A 24,803-nucleotide genomic window follows, 5' to 3' on the forward strand; every position below is an offset into this window, starting at 1 on the left:
CTGTTGGAGAGTGTGGTGTGTGTGTATGCAAACCAACAAACCAATAATTTGAACAAAATATATTCTTTTCCCTGCAGGTTTGTGGCCATCTGCTGCCTGTGTGATCCGCTGCCATGGCTGACACCATTTTTGGCAATGGGAATGACCAGTGGGTTTGTCCAAATGACAGGCAGCTCGCCCTCCGAGCAAAGTAGGTGTCCCTTTCTTTCTCTTTTATTTGATTCATGTCTTGCAGCCTTTTCCTCCAAACAGGGAGTCCAAAAATTGACCCCAAAAATCTGGGTCGACTTATCTACAGGTCAAAGTAAGTACAGTCGGTCCTTTGTATCTGTGGGGGATCCGTTCCGGATTGTCCCCAATCGTGGTGCCATGTGCGCTGCCATTGAGAACAATGGGGCTTGCCGTCTGCGGATGCTCATATTTCCAGATGGTAAGCCTGCGGATGGGGAGAGCCCACTATACTGTACTTGAACTCTTCTTTTAAAAGGAATCTCCTGGTGAAAAGCAAGAGTGTAATCTGTCCTGGAAGCGCTGATTCCCCCTCTGCTTTCTCATCCATCCACAAAAACGGAGGCAGGGACAGAAGAAGTACGTTAGAATAAGTACAGATGGTACCAAGAGGGGTTTGAGCAATGGACTCTGGAGACCAGAATCCTGGCCATGTAAACCCACTTTCTCAGCCTCAGAGGATGGCCATAGCAAACCCACTCTGAAGAAATGTGCCAAGAAAACCCGATGATAGCTAGGATTAGGATTGCTTTAGGATTGCCCTAATTCGGAAACGTCTTGAAGGCACACAACAAGAATGGATGGTCCAGTTGGTTTAGGAATTCCTGTTCTGGAAATGGTTTTCCATACTGGAAATTGTAGTTCAGTAACACATCCAGTTGTGGAAAACCGCTGTGGGTTTCTCCCACGTTAGACGTTCGGATGCCTGATTTAGAGGCAGCAGATGAGATGAGACTCGAGAGCCTCCGCTCTTGGTAATGGATACTTTGCCAGCTGGTAGGTGCCCTTTTCTTTATATGGAGCCTCTCCCCTGCATTTTGATGTTTTGCCGTTTCCTCCCTGGAAGGAAATTCAATTACCTGGGGAGATGCGAGTCTGCCAGCCAGGAGTGAAATATGGACATGAGTCAACCGCACCAGGTGCGTGGTTGGCAGAGTATTTTTCTCCCCTTGGAAGGTTGCAAAACTCAGGATTAAAAATGGGACAGCTTGGATGGTTCCTAACCTTTCTTGGATCAATAGCTTCGCTCCAGTCCATCCTTTCTTCCTGGAGAAATGTGCTTAGGGCTGGATTTATCACTGTAATAATTAGATAAGAGCCAGCATGATTCAAGCACTATGACTCTGGAGACCAGGGTTCGAATCCTGGCTGGGCCATGGAAGCCCACTGGGTGACATTCAACTACAACTTGAATGTAGGCAACTACAAAGCCCACTGAACTAATCTTTCCAAGAAAACCCCATGATAGGGTTGCCATAAATCGGAAATGACTCCAAGGCACTCCTATGCATTTCTATGCCGCCTTTCTCCCCAAATGAACCCAAAGTGGCTCACAATATAATGTTATCCGCTGGGGTTTGGTACCAGGACCCTCCGTGGATAACAAAATCCGTGGATGCTCGAGTCCCACTCAATTCAATGGCATAGCAAAATGGTGTCCCTTATATAAAATGGAAAATGTATATCGTTTCACTTTGGTTTTTAAGAATCTCTCCCAATTTTGAAAGTTCTTTGTATTCTGGATGGAGGTGGAAATCTACCTCTCTTGCAAAAGATGAATGTGGGAGAAAGTAACATTTCCTCATCCCTCTCTTTCAAATGTGATGGACAATTTCATTTGGAGAAACAAAAAAGTGAACACTTTCCATCAGCCATGCTTCGAAGCTGTTCTCTTCCGCTGCCTCTCTTCATGCTTTATTTTTCGCTCCCAGGCTTCAAACCGGTTGGTCAGTGCACACTTTCCAAACCGACCGACAGAGGAGGACGCAGGCGCTGAACCCGAAGGAGATGGAGGTGATTTTGGAGGTCATCCATAGGGCTGAGAAACTAGACATCGTGGAGCAGCAAAGAATAGGGTATGCTTGCCTCTGTGCGCGAATCCGTGCGCTTTCCAAGTCGGCTATTGATTTATGACGACCCCATGAATTTCATCGTGGTTTCTTAGGCGAGGAATACTCCGAGGTGGTTTTGCCAGTTCCTTCCACTGAAACAGAGCCTACAGGATATAATATACTTTCCCAAAAACATACCTTATTTCTTCTCTCCTTGCTCTTCTCTCATTTCTTCTCTATTGCCCTCTGTGGATTCATTTACTCTAACAAAGGTTTGGTAGATTCCCCAGATCTTGGAAACACTACAGGTATATCTCAATTTTGGTTAAACCAAATGACTTTAAAAAAATACCTCCTAGTTTTTAAAACCGATTATTCATATTTTCCAAAAAGTCTGGCTGATTATTACTATTTTCCAACCCTCGAACTGGAACAACAACGACTGTTTGAACTGAAACGCTTTAACTTCAGTTATTGCATTGCAGTTGCTTCTTTGTAAGTCCTTTAATTTATAGTGCAATGAATGCCATTCAGAAATAAAAACCTCCAATTCATATAAACGCAAGCAAAACAACTTGCTTCGCAAGAGGGCTTTTTAAAGAGCAGTGGTGATTTGAGCTAGTGGCCGTAACATCTGAATCGCAGGTTGCTACTTGATTTTTCTGATTTAGTCCTATATTGGTATATAGTCCTATATATGGGCGACTGACCTGTTCGTATAATTCCCAAATTTTTACTGAAAGATGCAAATCATGTCCAAGCCTAATAACTTTGGGTAGTTAAGGTTAGAAAGCATTGGTTGGTCAAGCTTTCTAATGCATAAAATAATGTTTCACAGTATGGTGATGTACTGGGACAGCGACTGGCGATTTGAATGTTGGACTACAACTCTGGAGACCAGGGTTTGATTCCCAGCTCGGCCATGAAATGCATTGGGTGGCCTTGGACAAAGTCACACACTCTCAGCCTTGTTTCTGGCTTATGGCAACCCTACGGTCATGAGGTTTTCTTGGCAAGGTTTGTTCAGAAGAAGTTTGCCATTGGCTTCCCCTGAGGCTGAGAGCATGTGACTTGCCAACAAGATACCTTTTTGGGTCTATGACATCCATCTTGTGGACCAAAAAAGGAACTTTGGCCCCGTACAGACAGGCCAAAATAAAACTGCTTCAGGTCACTTTAGAGATATGCTGTTTAAATGATGCATGCGTACTAAGAGTCTGGAAGCCGCACCAAAGACACGATCCAGTCCTAAGGACTGGAGCGCAGCTTTGGCGCAGCTTCCGGACTCTTAGGATGCATGCATCATTTAAACAGCATACCTCCAACTGACCCGAAGCAGCTTTATTTTGGCAGTCTGTATGAGGCCTTTCTTAAAATTAACTTTCCCAATGGAGCCTAATTTTTGGACTTCTGAGTTAAATCGTGGCACAGAGGCTGAAACTCTGGGACAGCTTTCCTTATGTAACAGTCAGAAAATTGCCACAGAACTCAACATATGGTCAAGACCGTCGTGGCTATGCTCTGAAGGTTCCACGGTCACCTACAGGTTACTCCAAACTAAGCAGTGGCATTATGGCTGTGGTAGTCATTGCTGCCCCGGCGTGACCAACCTTATGGCTATAAGCCGCTGCGTTCGGCTTCTGATGAGACGCAAATGTTCTGTCTTGCAGGCGGCTGGTGGAACGGCTGGAGAACATGCGGAAGAACGTGATGGGCAACGGATTGTCCCAGTGCTTGCTCTGCGGGGAGGCCCTGGGTCTGCTGGGCAGCACCGCTGTCTTCTGCCAAGACTGCAAAAAGGTGAGATCCGTGGTTAACCTTGGTCCATTTACAACCCAGTGTTGTCTGATCTGACCGGTAGCTGCTCTGTAGGATCTCAGGATCACCTACTGCCTGGTCTCCTTTTTTGAATCATAGAGTTGGAAGAGACCTCAAGGGCCATCCAATCCACCCCCCTGCCATGCAGGAACTCACATTCAAAGCATCCCTGACAGATGGCCATCCAGCCTCTGTATAAATACCTCCAAAGAAGGAGATTACACCACTCTCCTTCTTGTGGAACTGCTCCAGGAGGTTCCTCCTAATGTTGAGGTGGAATCTCTTTACTTGTACCTTGAATCCATTGCTCTGGGTCCTATTCTCTAGAGCAGCAGAAAACAAGCTTGCTTCATCCTCAATATGACACCCCTTCAAGTACTTAAACAAGGCTATCATATCACCTCTTAATCGTCTCATCTCCAGGCTATACATACCCAGCTCCCTAAGTCTCTCCTCATAAGGCTTTATGGTTTCTGAATGTGTTAGTGGTTGAACTTGGGACTTTGCATCAAATCAAGTCCTCCAAACTAGCAATGTAATTAAAACAATATGTCAAGTACAATCATTCACATGTATTATCAGTCACCTATAAATTGTCTGTCTGGTTTCACTCGGGTTGTGCTCTGGTATCCTATAATGGGTCTAAAAATGGCATTCGCTACCTAGAAATGCAGAGCAAGCAAAGAGAAGAACCTGCAGTTGATGCCATAGCTCTCCAAACAACCTCCTTCCAGGATAGCCCCCTCTCCCTTTGCTTTGCCTGGTTTTGAAGATCACCTTGTTTAAAACCTTGTAAACCAAATGTAAGTGAGGGATTGAGCCAAATTCCCAGAGTAAGCTAATGTGTGCCAAGTCATAACTGGGCGAATCATAATTCTAGTTTTGCTTTCTGTAGAAATTGTTATGGGATACACTCAATTTTGCAAAAGTCGATTGCAGTCGCCCATTTGCTCGCCCTGGATGTTGTGCGGGGCTATATATTTTTGCAAAGTCCATAATTTTCCCAGCCATCTTTGCTCCGCTGCCTTCCCATCAGGAACTCCATTTAGTTTGCTGGCGGAGAGACTTCTTCACGCTCGATGTCACGAGGAAAACGTTTTAGCGCTTTTCAATTACCCAGGGAGCTGAGCCCAAATTGAAAGCTCCATACAATATTTTCTTAAACAACAACAACCATATAAACAATTGCAGAATGGTTTCTACAGGAAAGGAATGAATGGAGTGGGCGAAGGAAAGCAGTTATTTATTTGTGGTACTTCAAGGCATGCGTTGTGAACGTAAGGTGCTGCTCCTTGCAGTGAGCTAGAGAGTCGGGGGAAGAAATGAGAGGGAGAGGAACCTGGGGATTTGCAGTACTGTCTCAGTTTGGATCTTGCACAGACCGTATAAAAGTTGTTAATCATAGGTTGCCTCCAAACTATGTCCTCAAACCTATTTGACATCATGGTTAGAGGGCACCCAACCTCTTACCATAGGTTGCCTCCCAACTGGTTATTCAAATGGTCAATGGGAACCCAACCTCTGTCCATAGATTGCCTCCCAACTGGTCATTCAAATGTACTTAACACCATGGTCAATGAGAGCCCAATCTCTGGCCATAGGTTGCCTCCCAACCGGTCATTCAAATGTACTTCAAACCATGGTCAATGGGAACCCAACCTCTGACCATAGGTTGCCTCCCAACCAGTCATTCAAATGTACTTCAAACCATAGACAATGAGAGCCCAATCTCTGGGCATAGGTTGCCTCCCAACCGGTCATTCAAATGTGCTTCAAACCATAGTCAATGAGAGCCCAATCTCTGGCCATAGGTTGCCTCCCAACCGGTCATTCAAATGCACTTCAAACCATGGTCAATGGGAACCCAACCTCTAGCCATAGGTTGCCTCCCAACCGGTCATTCAAATGTACTTCAAACCATGGCCAATAAGAACCCAACCTCTGACCATAGGTTGCCCCCCAAGTGGTCATTCAAATGTACTTCAAACCATGGTCAATGGGAACATCAACCTCTGGCCATAGGTTGCCTCCCAACTGGACAAATGTACTTCAAATCATGGTCATTGGAAACCCAGCCTCTGGCCATAGGTTGCTCTTCAACTGGTCATTCCAGTGTACTTCAAACCATGGTTAGTGGGTCATCATAAATCAATAACAACAACTTGTTCTAGAGATCAATGTCTGCCTTTCCGGTGGATGCTGGAGGGTCCCATGTCAGTGGCGACTGGTGGTAGTGAATCTTTTGTTGCTGTTGGCTGCCTTCAAGTCATTTCGGATTTATGGCAACCCTAAAGCAAACCTATCATGGGTTTTTCTTGGCAAGATTTCTTCAGAGGAGGTTTGCCATTCCATTCCCTAGAGGCTGAGACTTGCCCAAGATCACCCAATAGGTTTCACGGCTGAGTGGTGAATCGAACCCTGGTCTCCAGGGCTGCAGTCTAACGCTCAAACCACTGCCATTCTGGCTTTTGGTTGTGAATTTGCTCTGGGTTTTAAAGGCACAACTCTGTACCCCAATTTTAAAGGCACAACTTTGTACCCTGAATCCCTCCATGCTTGGAAGTTTTACAATCCAGAGCAGATTCACCGCTCTGCTGCCAAGGGCACTGTCTCCTAGAGTTGGAAGAGACCACAAGGGCCATCCAGTTCAACCTCACCCCTGCCATGCAGGAACTCACAAGGCCTCCAGCGTATATCTCCTTTTTTCTTCCCTTTCTTTTCTCCCACATCTTTGCAAAACAGGAGTAACAAGTGGCGGCTGTGTCAAGGGAGGCTGATGCGATTAATCAGGCGGTGGATAAATCTGTCGGTAGTAATTAGGTGGGTTCCTGTTTTGAAATGGAGAAAAAATTAGAATTCGGAGAGGACTGGAGGGGAATTTTCTTCCCTTCCTCTTCTTAATCAACCCTGTTTGATCCCTGCGAAAAACACTTTTCCCCCCGACCTTCCTTCTCCTTGCTGAATCAAAAGACAATGAGCGATGTGACATTTTTCTGTAGCAAGCAAGACAACAGTGGTGTGTGTACTTATATATAAATATATCTTTTTTTAATCTTTAAAAAGGAAACTGACATTACATTAATGGATCTGAAAGTTTCCCCAGTGTCCATGAGAGGGCAGCAATGGACTGCTTGTTTGTGCGGATGTGCCTTCAAGTCACAGGTCGACTTAGGGCCTCCCTATGGATTCCTTAAGCCGGTTTTCTTAGGCAAGGAATACTCAGAGGTGGTTTGGCCAGTTCCTTCCTCTGATGTGGTGATGCTGTATTTTAAAAAGACATCCATCTCAATTCCTGTGTTCGCGTGGAACAGTGCTATAACCGGGAGAAATGAAGCTCTGGAAATCTTGAACACAGCAACGGAAAGGTATATGACTTAATGCCACGTACAAACCCGAATCTTGTGCCCCTTGGCCAGCATGGTGTAGTGGTTTGAGCGTTGGACTATGACTTTGGAGATCGGGGTTCGATTCCCCGCTTAGCCATAAAGCCCACTGGGTGATCCTGGGCGAGTCACAGTTTCTCGGCCTCAGAGGCTGGCAATGGCAAAACCCCCTCTGGCCCCACGTTAGGGTCGCCATAAGTCAGAAACAACTTGCAGGTGCACAACGACAGCAACAAGATGCAGCCCACATGTATTTTTGTGCTGAATACGAATCTCCCAGCGTACGAACCTTGGGCGAATGCCATACAGAAATCCTCATTTTTCTCCAGCGTACGGAAATCATTCAGCCTTGTGGCGGAGGGCAAAATAGGTAAGACATTACATCCTTACACTGGATAAGATCTCAATCGAATATGCCAATAATGGGCCTCAAGGTGGGATTCAAAGCATCTAGTTCCAGCTTTTGCTGCTCTGGGAGTTGCAGTATTTTGTTGCAAAGCAACATTGGAAGGCTGAGTTGAATGGCTCAGACGCTTCCCTTTGCGCCAATCGATGGCTGTTAGCACCATCTGGGTCTGCGGTTGATGCCTTAATTTTTTCCTCCGACTGACGTGGAGGAATAGCACCGTTCTCTCATTAGGAGGATTGATTTTTGGATATATATTTCCCTATATTGAGCAATGGCTGGCTCCCCCCCGCCGCCATCTCTCTCCTTTGAAATATTTCTTCATTTTGCCCATCGCCTGAGCTGGATCGATTGGTTCAGGTTTCCCTTGAGGCTGGGAGAAGAGGCGGCTAACACCCAGGCGGTTCCCAAGCCAATGGTTTTGGCGGTGAACCTGCTCCGGGTTTTAGTCAGAACCTGAAAGGAGCTATCTTTTCAAGTTGATGAACCTGCTCCCAAGACAGGTTGTTTGGGTTGCTTAATTCAGACCCTACTTTTCTATCCTATGAGACCTAAAATGACTTACACGATACAGTCAGCCCTCCTTATCCACGGATTTAAACATCCTCAGCTTGAAAATACTTTTAAAACATACAAATTCCCATAGGCAAACCTTGATTTTGCCCTTTTATATAAGGGACACCCTTTGCCTCTGCCATTATATTTTGATGGCTTCCATCCAAATTCAGCCTCAAACCCAAACAGGATTCACTGCTGTATAGTATTGTGAGCAATCCCTTTTCTAATGCAAAGTGTTGCATTACTCAACAAGACCCCTTAGCTTCACAAAACACCTGCTCTGAATGATAGCTGAAAATGACATGGATTGATTTATTAATACACAGCGACTTGGGGTTTTGGATTCTCCTTTGGGTGCATGGCTCTGGAGATTGTCCTGATGGGCTCCAAGCCAAAACTCCACAGATCAAGATTTTCTCAGCACTGGGGACTATGACTTTTTGGACTAGCGCTCCCAAAATCCTTGCCTGTTCGTTGCCTTGCGGTCCCGATGATCTTCCTCTTGCTTCCAGGCCTTGTTAACAACTTCTCTCCTCTTCTCTGTGTCCTCCTTTCCCCAGAAAGTTTGCACCAAATGCGGCATTGAAACCCTGGGCGCCCAGAAAAGGCCTGTCTGGTTTTGTAAGATCTGCAGCGAGCAACGAGAGGTGGGTCTGTCTGTGGCGGGCATGGGGTTTCTGCCATTGCTGCTATTATTATTATTATTATTATTATTATTATTATTATTATTATTCTCTGTGCAGTCTTCTTTTGCTGCTTATATTCTGGTTTGCAGGCCAATCCCTGTTAACAATTATTGCTCACCTATCTTTCCTCTCAAGAGCTTTTGGTCAGCTTTTCCTCTGCCCATTTTATCTTCACAACAATCATAGTTTTTAATGGGTTTTGGGGGGTATGTGGCCATGTTCTAGAAGAGTTTATTCCTGACGTTTCGCCAGCATCTTGGCTGGCATCTTGAGAGAATGCCGGCATAAGCTATTATATACCCAACTCTCTTCCATGCCAGCATTCTCTGAAGATGCCGGTGAAACGTCAGAAGTAAACTCTTCTAGAACATGGCCACATAGCCCGAAAAACCCACAAAAAACTATGGATGCTGGCGATGAAAGCTCCCGACTTCACATTCACAACAATCTTCTGAGGTAGTACAGGTGGCCACCGAACGCATCCGAGGAAGTCGACTGAAGTCCATGAAAGCTCCTGCTGCCAAGTTCTTTCTTTTAGTTAAGTATCAAAGGTGCTACAAGGTCTCTCTCCATACTGGTTCTGCAGATTAACACAGCTATATCTTGAATTAGATGGTGAAGTTGGAAATGCATGGGTGAGGTTCAAACAGAGATCTTTTTTTAAAACTATAACTCCCAGTATCCCCACAATCAATGGCTGTGGGTGACTGTAGGATTCTGGGAGGTGTAATTAAAAAAGGAAGGAAGGAAGGAAGGAAGGAAGGAAGGAAGGAAGGAAGGAAGGAAGGACAGGTTGCTTACCTGTAACTGTATTTCTTTGAGTGGTCACCTGCAAATACACACAAATGGGATATATCTGAACCTGCGCAGTTATAACCCATTTGTGTGATTCGCAGAGACCACAAAGAAGAAAGGACTTTCCCAAACTCTGGATTATTGTCGGTTCAGAAATGCAACTTTGGAGGCTTTGTAAAGATTTCCTCTGCCTCGGAAGTCACGGGTGTTGGAGCCGAGAGAGCCCCGTCCGAAGAAAGTAATTGCCCAGCAATCCCTGTGCATAATGAAACGGACCGAGGCGCTCATTTAATTTCCCCGCTTGTCTCATTTATCCTGCCGCTGTCAAGCTTTCGGGGAGGCAGAGGCCGGTGGAAATGAGCGCGTGGGCAGAATACCTTACGGCGCAATCAATAACCGCATGGGCCGCGGATAAAAAATGGACCACAGTGCGCATGGCACCTGTTGGCAAGTTGGTATCGACAGTTCTCCCCCCCCCCCCCCCCGGCTGTGGTTTTGAGGTGCACCTTGCCATCTTGCCAGGCAAGTGGGAAGATCTGGGGTTTGCGGACCCTGTACTGAGCAGCCATAGACTTTCTGAGAACGACAGAGCTAGTAGAGACCCCAAAAGGCGATCCAGTCCAACCCCATTCTGCCATGCAGAAACTCTCAATCAAAGCAGGAACTCTCAATCAAAGCACTCCTGACAGATGGCCATCCAACCTCCAAAGAAGGAGACTCCACCGCACTCCAAGGTAGCCTTCTCCACTGTCAGATCCCATTCTCGCCCTCAGCTTCTCCTCTGCAATTCACATCCTTGCGTTTAGAGCTTGCCTTTGGGCTGGTGTTTGAGCTATCATCATCTCCGCACCCTCTATGGCGACTCATGGGGCTTTTGGACAAGATTTATTCAGAGGGGTTTGCCACGGCCTTCCTCTAAGGCTGAGAGAGCGTGGAAGACTCGAAACACAGCACTTTGGGACCAATAAGCGTGGCAACCCAACTATACCTGTGCTTTTAGGGTCCGAACCTGAGGTCGAGGGAGGGCAAAGGTGCCCTTGAGGCTGAAGAGAAAGAAGAAAATGCTTCTGTCTGAAATATTTCTGAAGTTTCCATTTTGTTTTTCTTTGTCAGCGCTTCAACATATCTCATTCAGCATTGTCAGCGGGGCCAAACCAAATTGGTATATATATACATGTAGTTTTGTTTTCACTACGGTTGTCCCTGCTTCATTCTCTCTCTTCCGCCGGGGCGTATATATATATATTAAAGGTTTTTAATAAGCACACGCTTCATCAGGCTCTTGCTATTAAAATCTAAATGGGAACGCACGGTGTGTTCTGGCCCATTATCGCTCTTGCCGGGTTTGGAGGGTGCTGAGCGTCTTTATCCATGTTCCCTTCCTCCCTTAAAACCATCTTGCTCAGCTTGAGCCTCTCTCTCTCTTAGGCTGAATTTCTAAGAGGCATCTGCTTGATGTCTTCTTGTTATTGCCGTGCTAATATTGTGCTTCATTGGCCCTCTGTGCATGTTAGGAGGGCGGTCAGGCCTCTGAATCTTCAAATATCTCTTCATTTGGCTGCTATTGTTGGTGAGTGCCCTTCTTTGCTTATGTCTGGGGTCCCAGGCATAGGAGGCACAGAAGACCCACCACTGCTGCCATCTTGGGTCTCGTGGCAGGGACTGAGGATGCGCTGGCATGAGGGTCCCATCGGGTAGAGATCTAGGAACAGTGCACCCGTCCGTCATGGATAGATACGCCTCTGATTTTTGCTTCTGCAAACACTTCCCCACATCCCTTTGGAAGCGTGGGCACAACCACTGTAGCCTTAAAAGAGAGAGCTTTTGTTCCGAACTTGGAAATGTTACCTTTGGGGAACGCGTCGGATTGCCAGAGCTCAAAGTTTGGGCCGAAGTCTCCAGATTTCACGGGTCATTTCAATGGAGGACGCTCCATATTACCCAGCTTCGGTTGAAGAAGAAGGCTAGGAAGGGGTAGGGCAGCTATGAAAGAATTAGAAAAGACACCGAAGAGCAAAGATATGCAACAGAGCACTATAGTCCGAACTGTCCAGGCAACTGTATTCCCCATCACTATGTATAGATGCGAAAGCTGGACGGTCAAGGAAGCAAACAGAAAGAAAATCAATGCATTTGAGATGTGGTGCTGGAGAAGAGTGCTTAGGGTACCATGGACAGCCAAGAAGACAAATGGATGGGTCCTTGAACAGATCAAACCAGAACTCTCCTTGGAATCCAAGATGATCCAATTGAGGCATATAATGAGAAGGCATGGGTCCCTGGAGAAAACAATAATGTTAGCAAAGGTAGAGGGTAGGAGAAGGTGGGGAAGACCACATGCCAGATGGATGGATTCAGTCAAAGGAACCACAAGCATGGGTTTGTAGGATCTGAGTAGAGCAGCGAAGAATAGTCTTGGAGGTATTTCATCCACATGAGTCAGAATTGACTCAAGAGCAACAAAAATTCTCGGCAAGGGGAAGGAGCTCCATGCAAATCTCTAGTTCAAGTAGTAGAACACGATCCTGATACAACATGCTGTGCTTAATCGATCCGTTGCTGCAACTTGCAAGTACACTTGGATGTGTTTTTTTGGTGTCCATGCTTAGTCAACTTCATGCTTCTCCTCTGGCTGTTATGGTTCCAGGGCTCACCTTCTGCTAAGAGTCTGTGGCATGCTGCCTTTGAACATGGAGGATCATTTGCCTGAACACTGAACACTGTGTCACTGACCTTGATCCATACCGTTTCACAAAAAAGCGAGGATACACAGTGCCAAGCAACATCGGAGTGTGGTGAAGGCAGCAAAGGTTTTGCATGAGGGTGACCGCACAAGCTGAGAGAAGCTGCAGTGGTTTGCTTTTGCCTGAGCCTACTGGACAGGGCAGGGTTTCGCACTCTCCTCTCCGGCTCTGTCCTGTGCAAAATCTGCACTTAGAAGTCACTTTGCAGCAATTGAAGAAAGCTGAGGACAAAGGGGGAAGGTGGGAGGAAGAGCGAGAAGCTGGGACATTTTAAAAGGAGATGAAAAACTGGGTCCAAAGAGGATTAATCCTGGTAAATCTGGACAGTTGGAGGGTATGCTGACCATTAGCATAGCTAGCAGAGATTCAAAATGATGTGATAAAAATGAATCGGTTGTCCGATATTTGGTTTAACGTTTTCAAAATGTCTGTGACATTGGTTTCTAGTGATTCATGGGTCTCACCCTTTTAATCCATTGCTGCCTGATTTTAGTAATTTAAGATCGGAGGATTCAAGAGACCTAAGGAGATAAATCATTTATTTCTTTGTGAATCTGAAATTCGCTGGCCGGAGCATTTTTTAAAACAGCAGTAAAACGTTTTTAGTGGCTATTGACCTCCTTTCTTTTATATTTATTGATTGGATTCAGGTTTGGAAGCGATCTGGCGCCTGGTTTTACAAAGGTCTCCCTAAGTACATCTTGCCTTTGAAAAACAGCTGTGGCAGCAAAGCCGGGGAGCTACATCCGAGGCCTCGCCATCCGGAGATGCCCACATTGGAGGTCAAGGGCGTCTCGACAAACCGTACTTATACCTGGGCAAGGGGCAAAGGTGAGTTACCAACCTAGACGGGATGGCAGGTATACTTCTCTGGCATTTCACTTTAATTTTACAGAAACGTACATTAATTCTAAAACAGTGATGCCCTTACAGGGCCAGCCAAAATGCCGAAAATACACGCCGCAAGCTTCATCAGGTGTTAAAAGCCATACAGCATCTTGTGCGTTTTGGTTGGCTCCATGAAGCTATCACTGTTTTGTGGAGTTTGGATGTTACTGTACTTTGCTATACGGCCAACACAGCCACACTTTGGATACGTTTCCATTAATTGTGCAAGGATCCTCTTGTCTCCAAGCCTTTCTTTCAGGGACGAAGTAGATTTCATTCATTGTATGTGACTAACAGCCATTACAGATCTAATAAAAGAATATATACATACATGTATATATGTAGATGAAACCCACTGAGTGACCTTAGGCAATCCCATATTCTCAGTCTTATGGAAAGGCAATGGCAAACTTCTTCTGAACAAATCTTGCCAGGAAAATCCAACGATAGCCTTAGGGTTGCCATAAGTCAGAAGTGACACGAGGGCACACAACAACAACAACAACAACAACAACAACAACAACAACAACAAACATATGTGGAAGAGCCAGTGTAATGTAGTGGTTTGATCATAGGACTACAACTTTGGAGATTGGGGTTCAATTCAGCCATGCAAATCCACTACTTGGTGACTTTGGGTGAGTTACACACTCTCAGCCCTAGAAAAACTCATGATAGGTTCACCTTAGGATTGCCATAAGTCCAAAATAACATGAAGGCGCACAACAAGAACAACAAACCTAAACGGAAAAAGACAAATTAACAAGCGTGCTGCTCATTCCACCGCAACAGCTTTCAGAGAGATGGCACAAATACGTTTAGTAACCTCAGCAAATGAGGCTGTTTTATATGTGACTTAGGGGGGTCACAGTTTGACAACAGACAGCGTATTTTCACCTTTGAAAGGGAGCCAAAATCTGCCCCAGAAATTTAAGACTCAACATCTGTGACGCGGGAGAGGTAGAAGATGTTGCACATTATTTACTTCATTGCCATTTATATGGAAGTCACTCCCAGGGCTCTCTTCCTGGGATTTTAATATATTTGGCAAGCAAGTAAATAATGTGAAATATTCTCTCCTTTTCTCACATCGCAGATGTTGAGCCTTAAATTTCTTGGGATGCTTCTCTCTCTGCCGTCCAAACATGATGCTGGCATAGTTTGGAAACGTAATCCAGTCGATGCAGTTCTCAGAGGTGCGAAGGTAAGCGTTCTGTAAACATTGAGCTCTTACCTGGTTTGTTTCCGAAGTGAAAAATTGGAAGGTTGAATTAGGGCTCCATCTTGATTATTATCCGTCTTCAGGTATATTAAAAATGCCTGTTGAAAAGGATTTAGATGTTAATAAATCTTGACACAGCTTAGCCCAGACGTCTTTCTTCTACTGTTTGCACAAATGCAACTTAGGGAGATGACCCTCTGACATATCTAAAGCCCTGTTGTAATACAGAAGGGATGCCTTCTGAGCCTTTGCTTTAACAGATACTGTTAGCAATGGGGGGACGGGACTGAGATACAGCCTCAAAGCATCCATCCCGACTTAACGGGAACTAGGAATCAAATCCTGAATTCTGGGAGTTATAGGCCTGTTACAGACTGCCAAAATAAAGCTGCTTTGGGTCTCTTTGGAGTTATGCTGTTTAAATGATGCATGCACCCTAAGAATCTGGAAGCTGCACCAAAGCTGCACTCCAGTGCTTAGGAATGGAGTGTGGCTTTGGCGCGATCTCCGGACTCTTAGGACCCATGCATCGTTTAAATAGCATACCTCCAAAGAGACCCGAAGCAGCTTTATTTGGGCAGTCTGTAACAGGCCATAGTCTACAAAAATCTAATTTCCCCAAACTGCGCTTTTGAGTGGAAGCAGGCAAGCCTCTTGCAGAGAAGAGATGGGCAGCCTCCATCTAAAGACAGGTTGCTGGGAAGGAAAAACTGGTTTCTCCTCTAACACCCATGGAGACGTGTGAGCAGAATGTCCTCCTCTTCGGAGTTTCATCCCGGTTTATCCTGGGTCTATTCACATTGGTTATTCACACAGCCGATAATCCGTACCTTTTAGGAAAACTTTTAGATGGTGAAAATAATCCCGGTGGAATTGTTGTTGAGCGGAGGAGGCCTTTCGAAAGCATCCGACTAAGTCTTTTTGGATGCCAAAAATATCCGCTTAACCTGGGATAATCGATCCGGGTTCCGCCCCGAGTTTTCCTAAAGGAATCGCATTGTCGGCTGCGTGAACAACCGATGCAAACAGACCCAGAATAAATCGGGATAAAACTTTGCATGCCTTGCACGTATTTCAAATACATCCGCATCGTCAAATCCATCTTTATCCAAAGTGCCGACACATGCGAGCAACAAAACTTGCACTGTTTTTAAAAAACAGTGTGAACGACAAAACTAGAAAGAGTGAGTTATAGTATTCACTACAAAACAGCAACGTCTGGATGACCCCTTAGCTGCCATGGATAGGAAAGAGATACAGCCAGACCAAAGAATCATCCAGAGGCACAACGGCCTTTCTAGGTTCCCTGGATCGTTTGCAAAAACGCTATCTCCTCCCTGAGCGAGCGGCACACGCTTCTGCCAATGTGCCATCCTTTGGCATATAATTTGGGAGTTAACCTTGGCTGTCAGCTGATTAAAAAGACACCAGCAAATTAAGTCTCGCTTGGAGATGTTCTGGACCTGAGCCCCAGCTTGCAAATAGATCCTGGCCACTTCATGCGGACTTCAGCTTTGACTCCGAGAGGGGATGGAGTGCGGACAGCTGGATGCGCCCGTCCTTTGGCACCGAGCCTTTTCACTATCAGGGGCCTCCTCTTTCTCTTTTGGAGTCTGATCTCCCGCATCAAACAGCTGCCAAGGAAATTAGATCCCCCCCCGCTCCGCCTTTGCCCTCCGCATGGGGTTTAAATAGCAGAAGTGGTTGCACGCTTTCCCTCCTCCCCGCGTACACTTTTTACTGTAAAGTGGGAACAATTTACCAATTCAAATAGCACCCTTCGATTTGTGTCAGCTAAATTGAAGCTTGTTCCTTTTATCTCTCTCTCTCTCGTTCTCTCTGGTTCGGTTTGCAGAAACAGCAGAAAGCTGCGGGGGCAGTGGGGTGGCAACGTTTAATGAAGTCTCCGTTTGGCACAAGACCACTTTTTTTATGGTCCCCTTGCAAAACGGAAGATAAAAATAAATGACCAGCAGCTAACCGGAGTCGTTGGACACGTCCTTGGTTAAAATGTGCCACCCGAGTTTTCCAATTCTTCTTCTTCTTCTTCTTCTTCTTCTTCTTCTTCTTATTATTATTATTATTATTATTATTATTATTATTATATTTATATTCTGCTCTTTACCCACAACTGGGACTCAGAGCGGCTACGAAAATGCTGGCCCTATGGTCATTGGGTTGGGAGGAGAGATTATTTCTCCTTCCAACTTGGAAAAGTTACCTTTTTAGGGGGGGAATACTGGTGGCTGGTGTTTTCCATGTTAGTGGGGGCAAGGAATCCACTCTGGGTTTGAGTCTGAACTTCAAATCACAGCGCTAGAAGAGACCTCAAAGGCCATCCACTCCAACCCTACACCATGCAGTTGTTGAAGGTGCTAAAAGTACAGCAAGGATAGATTTCGGCATCTTCGATGGGTCTTTTTAACGTTCTCAGACCCAAAAGCACCATGGCCACTGGTTGCTCTGATAGGGGATTCTGGGAGTTGTAATGCAAAATGCAAGGGCTGTCTGTCGTAAGAGTTGCCCTTGCATTTTGCATTACAACTCCCAGAATCCCCTATCAGAGCAACCAGTGGCCATGGTGCTTTTGGGATGGTGGGAGTCGTAGTCCAAAATGTATCTCTCCTGTCTCAAATTCCTCAAGAAATAGTGGAAACTGATGGGACTCCAGGGTTTGCACATTTTAACTTCTATAATAAAATTATTGCTTCTGAGCGCTGCTTGAAAAGGGATTTTCTGCAGCCGACTCACAGCCCAGTTGCTGATCGAGGCAGATTTGTGTGAGAGAAGTCATATGATTAATTGATTGATTGATTGACCGATCGATTGATCAAGATGTAGTGATTCCAGATGTTTTGGACTTCAGCTCCCAGAATTCCTGACAGTTGGTCAACTGGCTGGGGCTTCTGGGAGTTAAAGTCCAAAACACCAGGAGGACCAAAGTCTGGGAACTCACTGAGTAGAGCAGTGATGGCGAACCTATGGCACGCGTGCCAGAGGTGGCACTCAGAGCCCTCTCTGTGGGCACATGTGCCGTCGTCCCAGCACCAAGTTTGCCAGAGTTTGCTACTAGAAAGCCAGAGGGACACAGCACTTTGCAATAAATGAGTGGGTTTTGGGTTGCAGTTTGGGCACTTGGCCTCGAAAAGGTTCACTATCCCTGGAGTAGAGTATTTATACCCTGCCTTTCAGCCAAAAAGGCTCCCAGAGCAGTTTACAAATGGTTCATTTGACATTATCCAAATTAGTAGCTAATTTTCCATAATGAAGTCGAAGGCTTTCATGGCTGGCATCCATAGTTTTTTGTGGGGTTTTTTTCGGCTCTGCAGCCATGTTCTAGAAGAGTTTACTCCTGATGTTTCGCCAGCATCTCTCCGAAGACACCAGCCAGAGATGCTGGCGAAACGTCAGGAATAAACTCTTCTAGAACATGGCCACAGAGCCTGAAAAACCCACTAAAAACTGTCAGTATTGGGACTATGGCTGACATAGGTGCCTGACAAAAACCGAAAGGGATCCTAACAAGAGTGTCATCCAGCTCTGGCTTTTGGATTCCCCCCGCCCTCCCTTCATAGACCTTTCCAAATTTGTATTTGAATCATAAAATCCTAAAGTTCAGCCCCCTGCCAGGGCAGGAACCCAAAGCTTAAAGCATCCGGGCGGACATACAAGCACAGTTTATAAACCGCTAATGGAGGAGAATTGCCCATCACTTGAGGTCACCTGTTCCAAAGTGGAACAGCCTGTTCCATCCGAAAGTTCTTCCTAATATGTTGCTTGAATTTATAGGGGGAGGGAGGGGAGACGTCAGTTTTTCAGAAATGAATCCTGGCATTTCATTTGGTTCCACCTGGCTGCCCTGTTCCCTTGGAAGATCAGATTCATCCTCCCATCTCTCCCTCTCCTGTCTTCTGCTTCTGCTTCCGCAGTGGTCTCCAGCGACAGCGAGAGTGACTCAGAGTTCAGCTCCTCAAGCCTGGATGACCGGTCCCTGTCCGCTCAGCCAAAAGGGTTCAAGATCAGGAAACACCAAACGGAGTCAAGTAAGAAAAACACCTATGTGTGGCGCGATGGTTTGAGCATCAGATTATGACTCTGGAGACCAGGATCCGATTCCAAGCTCGGCTATGAAACCCGCTGGGTGACCCTGGGCATGTCATGCTCTCTCAGCCTCCGGGGAAGGCGATGGCAAGCCTCCTCGGAACAAATCTTGCCTAGAAAACCCATGATAGGGTCGCCATAAGTCAGTAACGAAAACAACCTGAAGGCACACAACAGCAGCAACAAGCATGCATTTGCAGAGGAGGACAGTTTAATGTCAAAGGGCAAGAAATCCAGATTGTGGCCCTGAGCATGAGTACCACCATTTTGTTTGTAAAGGGGGAGATAGGAAGTAGCAAGAGGCTCCCATTGGGTTCAAAGCCTGTCTGATTGCAACGGTTTCTGTGCTCTTATGTGTTGTGCATGTGTGTTTTCATACAAACACCTAGATGCTCCAAAAATAATGCTTTAAGGCAGCTTTCTCCAACCCACAGTGCTCTGAATGTGCTAGACAACATTTCCCATCGTCCTCTGCTAGCATGGCCTTCGGGTGGGGATCTTACTTTGGAAAGTTACTTTTATAAAAACAACTCATTATATAGATCATGATGCCCCCTCTGCTGCAAAATAGTCACAGTTATAAACCAAGACCATGTTGCAGCACCACATAGGTATAAGCATTGCCTAGCAAGTGGTTGTCTTTCCACAGAGGTTGAGCGAATGGGATGCCTAGTTTTTCGACAAACAAACACGGCCTTCTTTCTTGCTTTAAATTTATGGGCGAGGAGCAAAGTAAATCCTTAAAACGCACGCACCAGCACAACTATTAGCAAAGACCCAGCGCATTATTGTATACAGTCAATTGTCATATGCATGTTTAACCAAAACATTTTTTATTTGTCTGAGAAAAGGAAATAGAGAGGGTGCCTGTTTAACCAAACTAATAGTGAAATCATATGCCTTCTTTATTACCTTTTCAGGCACAATTCCTGCTCATTTTAGTGAGATTTACTATGAGCGAAGCAGGAATAAGCCCGCGGCCTTAAAGGATTTAATTTTTCTTTTAAGACTCTCTTTTTACCCTGTCATATTTTCCTTACAACTCCCGGTGCATTTGTAATATATTTATATTGCGGCCCGATTTTAATCTATTGCCTCTTTTGACATTGACAGATGGTTGTTCTAAGGCTTTCCGAATGCTAGGCCCTGGGTGATAGATGATTTCACATCATTTGGGGGCAATGGATTGGCTTTTTATTTTATTGACAAGATAGACTCTTGCAGGCAGTTGTCTCAGGATGGATGGGCTTGCAGCATTGGCACACAGTGGTGCAGAATGGCATTATCGGCTGTCGATGTTGTATAATGTTTTCCTTATTTCGTTTTTTAAAAACAATCCCCCTTTTTGTACATCGTACCTGAAGAACGAATCCCCAGTTGCATGAAATGCACTGGGGATGTCAAATAAAATGATGGGGGGGAAACCAGAGGCATAACTCAGTGGCACAGCTGTAAGATCCTGGGTTCAATACCAGGCATCTCCTGCAAACATTCCCTTCAATTGTCCTTGGGAAAAGGTCAGATATATTAGCCAAATAAATTAGAAAGAGAGAGAAAGAAAGAATACATTTGCTGCAGATTGATAAAACAGAGGCCCAAATCCAATTGCTAGAGACCCAATGGTTTGTTCATGTGCACCTTCAAGTTGTTTCTGACTTATGGCAACCCCAAGGTGAACCTATCCTGGGGTTTTCTTGGCAAGATTTGTTCAGAGGAGGTTTGCCATTGCCTTCCCCTGAGGCTGAGAGCGTGTGACTTGGCCAGGGTCACCCATTGGCTTTACGTGGCTGAAGCGGGATTCAAACCCTGGTCTCCTAGTCCAACGCTCAAACCACTATGCCATGCTGGCTCTCAGGGACCCTAGTAGATTAAAACAATTTAAATCAACTAAATATTCATAAGTATACTCTCACCATGTTCTTGTTGGACTGGTGAATCCAGCTGGGAATTGTGTGACCACTCAAAGGTTGCTGCACTCCAGCTCCCATCTTTTCTCACCACTGGCAGAGCTGGCTAGAGCTGCTGGACGTTGTAGTTCAATAGCGCTGATGGGCTGCATCCTCTCCTAGCTGATGCCTTCTTCCTCTTTGGCCATCTGGACTGCACTCTGATGTTGCTTGGCCATATAAGTCCTATTATTCATCTGTAAAATGGCTGATGGAGTCATGATGTTTTGTTCCTTTGCCTTCTCCATAGTCTCCAGCAGCGAAGCCACCCGCATTCCCAGCAGGAGCACCAGTCGCACCTTGGGTAGCATTTTGTCAGAGAGCCAGAGCAGCCTGGGCAGTGAGCGAGGAGGTGGGCTGAGCGCTACGGAGAGCTGCCACAGCGACCTGCCAGCCGAGGACGAGGACAGCGATGCCCACCGCAGCATTGCTGGTGAGTTTGTACGCCTGCTGAAGAAGCCCAAGATGCCACCCAGGTCTCTTTTTAGTCCTAATGCACAGCACGGCCTGGAACAGACTAGTAGAATAAAGGTATACCTCAGTTAACAAAGTTCTCAAGTACTGGAGTGCAACAGGTTGAGTCTCTCTTGTCTGAAATGCTTGGGACCAGAAGTGTTTTGGATTTTGGAGTATTTGCATACTGTATAAGTCGACCTCGTGTATAAGTCGAGGGCAGGTTTAGGGGGCAAAATTATGGATTTTGATATGACCCTTGCTTAAATCGAGGGTAAAGCTTAGGGTCCTGCTAGAATGATCCAACAAAGGAAAACAATGCCAAAGAACCTACAGAATTCTGGCAGACATAATGGTTTTGGATAACACTAAAGGCTGGATGGAAGAGAGAGGTCCATGTTTCCAGGACAGATTGGACTTTCGCCAGGGGATGGTTCACTTTTTAATAAGATTTCAAGTATAATATTTACACTGACCTGTAAATAAGTCGACCTAGGTTTTTGGGGTCAATTTTGTGACATCCTTGTGACTTATACATGAGTATGTACAGTTGATAATGAGATGCCCTGCCCAATGGTTAAATTGCAGCCCCAGAAAAGTCCCCCAAAATGGAATGTGGTCTTTGACTGAGTTGAAAAATACAGTTGGCCCTCCCTATCCACGGATTTTCTTATCCGCGGATTCAAGCATCCACGGCTTGAAAATATTCAAAAGTGTAACAGTTCCAAAAAGCAAACCTTGATTTTGCCATTTTGTATAAGAAACACCACTTTACCGGGTCGTTGTATTTATTGGGGCTTGAGCATCCACAGATTTTGATACCTTGGAACCAAACCCAGCGGATAACAAGGGCCCACTGTAAGTTGAAAAACACCTGCCCTCATTTTAAAGCCACCTGAATCAAACCTTTTACCCTCACCATCCCCTTGAATTTTAGGAATTAACCAATCCTTCTTTTCTTAATTCTCGCTAAGCCTTGCAACAAGGACTAGAAATTAGCTTTCGTAAAACAACTGCAACAATGCGCACCCAAACTGTGCTCTGCGTGGCATTCGTCTTCCACATGTTGCTATGCAATTTGTGGCACCTCTGTATCCTGGTATTTTACCTTTTAGAAAACGTTCCCAGCTATTTCCCCCCCCCCTGCCCCCATGCAAAAAGAAATCTTTCTTTGCCACGCTCTCGCGATTCTTATCGCCCAAGATAACTTACCTCTAAAACGTTTTATGGCGCCTGTTTTCAACCAGCAGCCAAGCTAGCAATCCATAACTCCCCGCTTCATTATGGTTCTTAGTGAGATTTTAATGATTCCCGCAAAGGGATGGGAACGTCCAATTTCTCCGTCTGAAAAAAGGATCCCCAGGGACCCAATTGCTCAGAAAGTTGCAAAATTAAAACAAAAATTAAGCTTTTAGGAGAGAAGCCAATAATCAGAACCCATACTGCTTTTTTTTAATTACCTTCTTTAACGTTCCAATATGCCCTGCCTCGTTTGATCATCGCTCACACGGTTTGCAAACGGCGTTGTGTTCGGCGGTTCTTTTCCGTAGCGTCCAACGTCGAGGACGGAAAGGAAGGAAACCTTTTGGGTTAGTAGATGATGCCTCCTTAATGGCTGCTGATATCTTCAGATGTTGTAAATTGTAGGATCTGAAGCTCTGTTGATGGAAGGTACCTGAAGGAAGAAAGACAAAAGGAATATTTTACATCCCTCTTTTCCCACCGGATGTATCTGGGAATGTGGTGCGTAGTGGTTTGAGCATTGGACTAAGACTCTGGAGACCAGGGTTCAAATCCTGGCTGCACCATGGAAACTTATTGGGCGACCTTGGTCAAGTTACCCTCTCTCAGCCTCAGAGGATGGCAATGGCAAACCCCCTCTGAAGACACTTGCCAAGGAAACCCCATAATAGGTTTGCCTTAGGGTCGCCGTAAGTTGGAAACGGCTTGAAGGCACACAATGGCAACGTTGACCTCAGATCCAGCAGGGCATATATAGCAAAATATGTGTGAAAACACAAGAAATACACTCACTTGACCCTTACAAGTGGCCTTACAAGATCTAGAACCCTTTACTCCCCCCAAATATCCCTATTATTATCCAGATGGGATAAATGTCTTGTTTGTTGCTGTAGTTTTTCTTTTAAATACCCAAATGATGGTTCTGTTCTTTGGGATATTTTCTGACCATTCCCAGCATCAGCCATAGCATTTGATTCCTACCAATAGGTTTCTTCTTGTTACCATTTGGAAAGGGACTGCACAGGATAACAGGGATATTTGGGGGGTAGTAAAGGGTTCTGGATCTTGTAAGGCTGCTTGTAAGGGCCGAGTGAGTGTATTTCTTGTGTTTTCACACATTTGGAGGGCTTTCTGCATAGTTTTGGGGGGTAAACATTGCATGAGAACTATGCCATTTAAAAAAAAAAGATCGAGTTATGGGCTTTGGGGGACTAAGAGAGTCTTCAGGGACCACAAAAATGGGATCACATAAGCTATAGAGCACACTTTGTGCATGGTTGCTTTACACCTATTTGGAAGTGCCAAGAGTGTCATTACTAGGATTGGCATCACCAACTCATAATGTGACCATTGACCACCTCCCATACCATGCCATACAGAATCCTTAATAATGTTTTGCATACTAATGTTATAAGATATATTAATACAGTATACAGTCAGACCCAACTCGACAACCTTATCAAAGGCGAAGCCTTTACCTTTTTATAGAAGAATGCCACAGCCTATTTCTGCCAAAAGGTAGATGTCTGGGGAGCACTGGTGTCACCCACCCTTTATAAGTAAGGTTGCACTTTATAAGTACCGTAAGGTTGTTGCTTTGCCACGTTTTATGACTGAGGCTGTGTGTATGAATCAGGGTCATCCTGGTGGGAGATTCAGGATAGACATAAGGAAGAACTTTTTCACCCAACATGTCCATAGAACTGTGCCATGTGCTCCCAAGAGATGGTCGCTGGGTGCCAAGGGATGGACACTTTGTGCCAAGAGATGGGCACTAGGTGCCAAGAGGTGGGCACTGGCTTGTTTAAAAAAGGGGGGAATTAGAGAAGCACATGTCTCCCCGATGCACCCACGCAAGCATGCACACAGCCCTGCCTATACAATTCCAGGACTCATTTGTTCCCACACAGAGGCTGTAGACGGAAGCAGAAAGACACCCTGTTGGCTTTGAAACTCAGTTGCAAAAAATCTGCTTTTCTGCCAGCAGAGGTGCGAAGTGAAGGGAAGGAAAGCGGCTAATATTAAAAACGATCCCCCTACAATACGTTCCCAGCTAATACAGAAAGGTGACAAGTGACAATCTGGAAAGGTTGGATCCAGGGAGGGAAGAAGACTTATAGCATTGGAGAGTGACTGGCAACCTGAATGATTGTGCTTTTGGCTGCAAATAGGCAGCCGGGAGAGACAGTGTGGTGGATTGGTGAGAGTGTCGGTCTGGGACTGGGAAGATTTGGGTTCCAGTCCACATGGAGCCTCATACAGCATGGTGCCAAGGTTTGAGCGTTGGTTTATGACTCTGGAAACCAGGGTTTGAATCCCAGCTTGGCCATGCAAACCCACTGGATGACCTTGAGCAAGTGATACTCTCTTGGCCTCAGAGGATGGCAATGGCAAGCCCCCTTGGAAGAAACTTGCCAAGAAAACTCCATGGTAGGTTCTCCTTAGGGGTCCCCATAAGTCGGAAAGGACCTGAAGGCATGTAACAACAACCTCATGGAGCC

General features: G+C 45.6%; 1 protein-coding gene and 1 long non-coding RNA gene across 2 annotated transcripts in view; one reads left to right on the top strand and one right to left on the bottom strand.

The window, feature by feature from the left end:
- RPH3AL (rabphilin 3A like (without C2 domains)) overlaps positions 1–24,803 on the top strand; it is a 29,603-nt gene that overhangs the window by 3,183 nt on the left and 1,617 nt on the right. Inside the window, exons 2-8 of the mRNA XM_089494166.1 lie at positions 78–190; positions 1,941–2,084; positions 3,731–3,860; positions 8,786–8,872; positions 13,101–13,281; positions 18,490–18,603; positions 20,858–21,040. Of these exons, the coding sequence (XP_089350292.1) occupies positions 114–190; positions 1,941–2,084; positions 3,731–3,860; positions 8,786–8,872; positions 13,101–13,281; positions 18,490–18,603; positions 20,858–21,040 (916 nt within the window). The 5' untranslated portion in view covers positions 78–113. The remainder of the gene's footprint in view (positions 1–77; positions 191–1,940; positions 2,085–3,730; positions 3,861–8,785; positions 8,873–13,100; positions 13,282–18,489; positions 18,604–20,857; positions 21,041–24,803) is intronic.
- Positions 1–24,803, bottom strand: part of LOC149286438 (uncharacterized) — a 50,975-nt gene that overhangs the window by 2,786 nt on the left and 23,386 nt on the right. The window contains exons 4-8 of the long non-coding RNA XR_016277633.1: positions 22,521–22,735; positions 22,273–22,404; positions 20,575–21,124; positions 14,573–14,658; positions 3,671–3,850 (exon numbers count right to left, since the gene is read on the bottom strand). This is a non-coding gene — a long non-coding RNA (uncharacterized LOC149286438). The remainder of the gene's footprint in view (positions 1–3,670; positions 3,851–14,572; positions 14,659–20,574; positions 21,125–22,272; positions 22,405–22,520; positions 22,736–24,803) is intronic.

This window comes from Sceloporus occidentalis, unplaced genomic scaffold (genome assembly GCF_023333645.1).
Source record: "Sceloporus occidentalis isolate IW3139 unplaced genomic scaffold, rSceOcc1.0.p SCAF_69, whole genome shotgun sequence".
Lineage (NCBI taxonomy): Eukaryota > Metazoa > Chordata > Lepidosauria > Squamata > Phrynosomatidae > Sceloporus > Sceloporus occidentalis.